This window comes from Belonocnema kinseyi, chromosome 1, assembly GCF_010883055.1.
Source record: "Belonocnema kinseyi isolate 2016_QV_RU_SX_M_011 chromosome 1, B_treatae_v1, whole genome shotgun sequence".
Classification (NCBI taxonomy): domain Eukaryota; kingdom Metazoa; phylum Arthropoda; class Insecta; order Hymenoptera; family Cynipidae; genus Belonocnema; species Belonocnema kinseyi.
Window position 1 is genome coordinate 28220838 of NC_046657.1, and position 5744 is coordinate 28226581.

The 5744-nt window shown below is 38.1% G+C and overlaps 1 protein-coding gene across 1 annotated transcript; it reads left to right on the plus strand.

Annotated features, from left to right (window-relative positions):
- The first annotated feature begins 335 nt into the window (after window positions 1-335).
- LOC117177247 lies at window positions 336-3369 on the plus strand. Its single transcript, XM_033367831.1, has 5 exons — window positions 336-419; window positions 576-767; window positions 1078-1430; window positions 1734-3186; window positions 3286-3369. Exons 1-5 carry the CDS (start codon window positions 336-338, stop codon window positions 3367-3369), a joined length of 2166 nt encoding a protein of 721 aa, XP_033223722.1.
- The last annotated feature ends 2375 nt before the right edge of the window (window positions 3370-5744 follow it).

The following is a 5744-nucleotide window of genomic DNA, read 5'->3' on the forward strand; positions in this document are numbered from 1 at the left end:
AAATCATAATCTACAATACCATCAGCCGGTAAAGTAGAAATCTGTTACAAATTCACACCAGCTTCGATAAATAAAGCTCCTGCTTTACCAACCAATAGACAAGGGCCCCATGCAGGTGGTATAGGAGCTAGGAGAATCTCAAAGTCTTAGAACATGCTAGAAATGCAGGAAGAGTGGGGATAGAGATGAATAAAAGGGAACGTCTGAACATAGCGCAGTCAATCCATCGTTCAGTGCAGTGCAGTGAAAGTGAATATTAAACATTATTGAAGCAGAAAGAATATAAAGTAAAATTAAAACATTATTAGTTTATATAGTGCATACCTAGTGCAAAAATGATCTTCGACGAGTGTTTAAAACTTATCTCTAGTATCGAGAAAGCACTAATCCTGCTTTTATCATCGTCAAGAAGTGTGCAAGTGAACTAAGTGAACCGATGGAAAGAGCAGTGTATACTGTGTTTAAGAACAGTGCGGAAGGAATTAACATGTATGCCAAGACTGGCAATAAATAAGAAAAAAAAGTGTCTAAACATTATAGAACATTTGGAATGTCTTAGAGCCCGTTTCGAGTAGCTCGCTAAGAAAGCAAGCGGACTTCAGAAGAAACGCAAGAACATTAACGATCGAGTGAAGTGGATTGACGTCGACAAAGCATTCGATAGCCGAGTAAAAACATCCATTGTCGTCAACCTGGTTCACAAGGATGTTCTTACCTTCTTAGATGACGCCAAGCATTCTTTGTTCTACATGTGGGCCGAACCTTGCGTGATCACAGGGCTTTGAAAATCAACACTGTACTTAATGCATATTATCTCAAGATTGGTAAGCAAGAGCCTGATGTGAAGAACTTCAAATCAAAAAATGAAGAAATATACGTGGATCTGGATGGACCCTACACTCTATTGAGAAATTAGAAGTGAACATAAATAAACTCAATCCCATGAAAGGTAGCTTATAGATCAAACTTCCTGGATGGATTGGGTATAAAAAAGCATGTGTTAACGTCAAAAACAAAGATGGCGAGTGCTTTAAATGTGCTATACTATCAGCTATACATCCAGTGAATAAAAATCAGTATAGACCGAACCTTGTGTCCAGTTACCAGCAGTACAAGGATGAATTAAACTTTTCTGGAATAAAATTGCCAGTTAGATTAAAGGATGTTGCAAATTTTGAAAAGAAAAACAATATCTCAGTCAACGTGCACGGTTTAATAAAGAAGGGACAGAGGTTTTCGTTAGTTCGTCTCCATCTTACTTCAGAGGTGAAGGATACTCATGTGCATCTCCTCCGAGTTGAAAAGGAATACGTGAACGAAGACAGCAGCGATGAAGAAGGTAACAATGGACCGGAAAGCAGAACCCAATCTTACAACGTCCACTATTTGAGGATAAAAGATCTTTCGCGGCTTGTTAGCCGTCAACTATCGTAACATGATGGGAAAAAGTATATCTGTAAACGATGCTTGCACTACTTTTCAAGAATAGAGAAGTTAGCTGTCCATGGTGAAGATTATAAAAAAGTGAATGACTGTAAAGTTTTGCAGCCAAAACCAGGGTAAAATATAATTGAATTCAAAAATTTCAAGTACAGAGAAAAAGTACCTTTCATTATTTATGCGGATTGTGAGTCACTATTAATACCAACTGAAGACGAACAAAAACAGACAACAAACACTCAAGTTTTTCAAAAACATGAAGTTTTTAACATCGGGTAATTGTTTAAATGCAGCTACAATGATTCACTAACATTCTACAAGTCCTGTCCTGACGGTGTGGAACCAGCAAAGTGGTTTTCTCTAGAGTTGCTGCTAATTGCAAATAGCTGTGAGATAATACTGGCATCTCCAGTTCTAATGCAGAAACTAACATCGGAGCAAAAGGAAGCTTTCGTTGAAGCCACTATTTGCCACATTTGTCAGAAGGCTCTACATCTACCCATGAAGAAGGTCAGCGATCACTGTCACCTCACTGAAAAATATCTTGGTCCCGCGTATCAACACTGTAATCTAGCTTATCAAGACTCCAACACCATACCATTGGTAAAAGTTTTGGCATTAAATAAAGAAAAATATATCTCTTTAACAAAATATGTACAGGGTACACAGATAAAATTCCGATTCATTGACTCATTCAGATTCATGGCATCGTCCTTAGAAAAGTTAGCATCGTATCTCACTGAATATAAAATTATAAGTGAAATTTTTTCTGGAATTGAGAGTGAAAAAGTTGAACGTCTAACGAGGAAAGGTGTTTTCCCCTATGAATACCTAGATTCGAGGGCGAGACTAAGAGAAAATCAACTTTCACCAAAAGAAAAGTTTTATAGTACCCTTAATGACACATCAATATCTGACGAGGATTATAAACATGCAAAAAAGGTATGGTGTGCATTAAGTGTTAAGACTATTGGCGAATACGTGAGACTATACATGAAAACTGATGTGTTTGAAAACTTCAGAGAACAGTGTCTCGTGTTCTACGGTCTTGATCCAGCAAATTACTATACGGCACCTGGCTACACATGGGACACCATACTGAAATATACAGGGGTAAGATTGGAACTCCTCCCTGACGTTGATATGCTATTAATTGTTGAGAATAGTAAGAAGGGTGGAGTGAGCCAATGCGCCAACCGATACGCCATTGCTATCAACAAATACACAATAGTTTTCAATGAAAGTAGGGAGGTCATCAATATTGTATATTTTGATGCAAACGACCTTTATGGTTGGGCAATGGGACATCCCCTTCCTTATGGTAGTTTCGAGTGGGTAACAAATTTGGAAAATTTTGATTTTAATGTTCCAGATGATTCACCCATTGGTTACATTCTAGAAGTTGATTTGTGCTACCCACCGGAGCTTCATAAGGAGCATAGTGATTTACCGTTCTGTCCAGAACCCTCAGAACCGCCAGGTTTCAGCCAGGAGAAGCTTCTAACTACTCTCCTACTGAAACAGAAGTATGTTATTTATTACCGAGCTCTCAAACATGCTGTTGCGAATAGTCTTGTATTAATCAAAATCCACAGAGTACTTAAATTTAATCAGTCGACATGGCTAAAAAGTTACATAGATTTCAAGACGGAAAAGAGAGCACTAGCTCAAATTTACAAAATGTACAAATTGATGAATAATGCAGTGTATGGTAAGACAATGGAAAACGTACGAAAGCATGTGAACGTTAGTACAAGCTTGCATTTAAAATTAAAAATCTCATCATTTAGTTTAAGATTCTATCATCGTTGATTCACCGTTAGTTCGTCATTGTTCAAACGTTAGCTCAAAGTTAGCTCAACGTTGATCCAATATTCACTCGTCGTTGATACAACAGAGTTGATTCAACATTGCAATGAGTTGATTTAACATTGCACAAAGTTGATTCAACATTGCCAATAGTTGTTTCAACATTGCACAAAGTTGATTCAACATCGCAAAAATTTGATTACTCATCGGATTTATATATCCAGCTGTTGTGTGAACTGTCAAAGCCCAACCACTTTACAAATATTTCGGTGCCACGTTTTTTGATTACTTTCTCAACAAGATAAATGTCTGGATGTTTTACTTTAAAAAGTTCTTGTTCGTCAAATCCGCCAGCAATGACTTAATCTTGATAGTCCTTGAGCTTGTACGTCACAGGACTTGTCAGCATACTCCGAATAACAGTGAATATCTCGGTCGTTCAATTGGGTGTATATCCTTTCTCGAAGACGTGTTTGTGCTTCTTAACTCGAACTCTATCACCAACTTTGAACTTTAGCCTTGTCCTCGATATATTTCATATTTTTTGAAAGCGTTACATTAGCTCCTCTTCATTTTCGGCAGTGACATCTTATGGCTTCATACCGATTGATCGATGTTTGGTATTGTTATACTTGGATATCAGTGTAGGTAAAATATCTGTTCACTTGTAGTTGTCTCTCAAGCTAAAATAAGGCCACATCTTATTCTTGAGCATGCGATTAAATCTTTCACAGATTGATGCCTTCAAATTACTATGCATTGAGTAGACATTGATGCCACGTCGTTGCATTAGTTCTTTAAAATGTGAACTATAAAATTCTTTGCCATCATCGGTGTGTAAGTTTTTGGGTACACGAACCTGCACAAGTAGAGATTGCATTTAGAAGTGACATTTGCTCCACTCTTGCTTTTAACAGGAATCACCCAAGCGTACTTGGAGAAAATATCTATAGCGGTAAGTAAGTACTTGTAGCTATTATTCTCATGGGCATAGGATAGCATTTCAACCAAATCTGCCTGCCACGTCTCGTCTATACCACGCATTTGCACGCGACGACATGGATGATTCTTTTTAGCGGGTTTATGTAGTTCTGTGATTAGCGAAAAATTTTCTTTTACCATTCTCGAGTGCATTTAATCGAGTGTCCAACCGAGCAATGAGTTCAGTGTTACGGACTGACATTCTTGTTGGGTATCAAACTGCAGGATTTTTAGTTTCTCGTTAATTGATTCTTCGAGTATACGTATCATTGAATTATTATTGCCAATATCTATTCGCATAGATCATGTGACTTGATACACTGTACGTATCTCATTTTGTATGATGACTGCACAAGTCCCAAATTGACTGCGTCGTATTGTTCTTTGGCCTCGCTAACGTTACAAAGTCTTTTTCCGTCTATGTCGTAATGGCCGTCAGATGTGATTTTAAATCCAACACTAGGCGGTCCACGGCTCGCTGCAGCGATTCGATCCAGGTGACGTTCAAACACGTCGATACTCATCATGATACTGACGTTAGAATTACGAGTACACTCCTAATATATGATTTTAGCTTCGCGCAGTTCCTCAATGATTGATACGATTTCATTGTTGTGACTCGTGTTGCCTGTTGCCTGAGAAGCTAGGAGTAGACGAAACCGATCAACTAGTTCGTTAGGTAACGATCGTCTGCGAGATGCGTTGAACATTTTTGCAATAAAGTTCTTGTACTTGATATATCGGCTGGTGTGAATAGTTTCAGTTGGACTGTACCGCTTCTTATATTCATTTGTAGCAATTACTTTCACTTTGTAATTGTTCAGATCATCAGTGCTTCTAGATAACTCTTCGAGAGATTTTCTAAACAGCAGTTCAAGCAGACCAGCTATTTTCAGATACTGTTTACCACCAAAATTGATATATTGTCCCTCAAAACTAATAGGTTTATCACCAATGATGAGGCTGCCATCACTGAGCTTACGCACACCATAAACCATATCTAGATACTGCTTTCTATTTTGTTGTAGCATTCTGAGAAACTAATTTGTCAAATAGTCATAACTGGGAGCAACCTCGGCTATATCATCTTCCTCCAGCATAGTTGTATCTTGATTTTCTCCTTCAGCATCGCCGTCATGAAGGAAGCGTTTTCATGATCCATCTCCTCCTCCTCTTAATGTTTTTTGGTACAGGATCTTTTCGCTCAATTCTTTCCTGGTTGAAGGATTAGATAGTTCAACCAGTTTCTCCAGTGGTAGGATTATTGACTTTAACGTTTCACTCATCATCTTTTCAGTGGCATCTTTACCCATTTTTAGCATTCGATGTTTACGTCGAATTGTCTCACTATCTTTAACGATTTGATGGAGAACCTCTTTCTGTTTGTGAAACTTTGACATGTTGACTTATTGATGTCTCAATGTGTGATGACGACGTTTAGGAATTCGAGCGTAAGTTCGACATAAGTAAAAACTGTCAACGTGTACGTGCCTACCAATACAGAAAAAGGCTCT

Bases quoted from the DNA above. Each gene is read 5' to 3' on its own strand.
- LOC117177247 (XM_033367831.1), top strand. From the start codon at position 336: ATGATCTTCGACGAGTGTTTAAAACTTATCTCTAGTATCGAGAAAGCA. The intron at 420-575 runs GTGAACTAAGTG...CGTTTCGAGTAG, and splicing joins CATCGTCAAGAAGTGTGCAA to CTCGCTAAGAAAGCAAGCGG. The intron at 3,187-3,285 runs GTTAGTACAAGC...TTCAAACGTTAG, and splicing joins ACGTACGAAAGCATGTGAAC to CTCAAAGTTAGCTCAACGTT.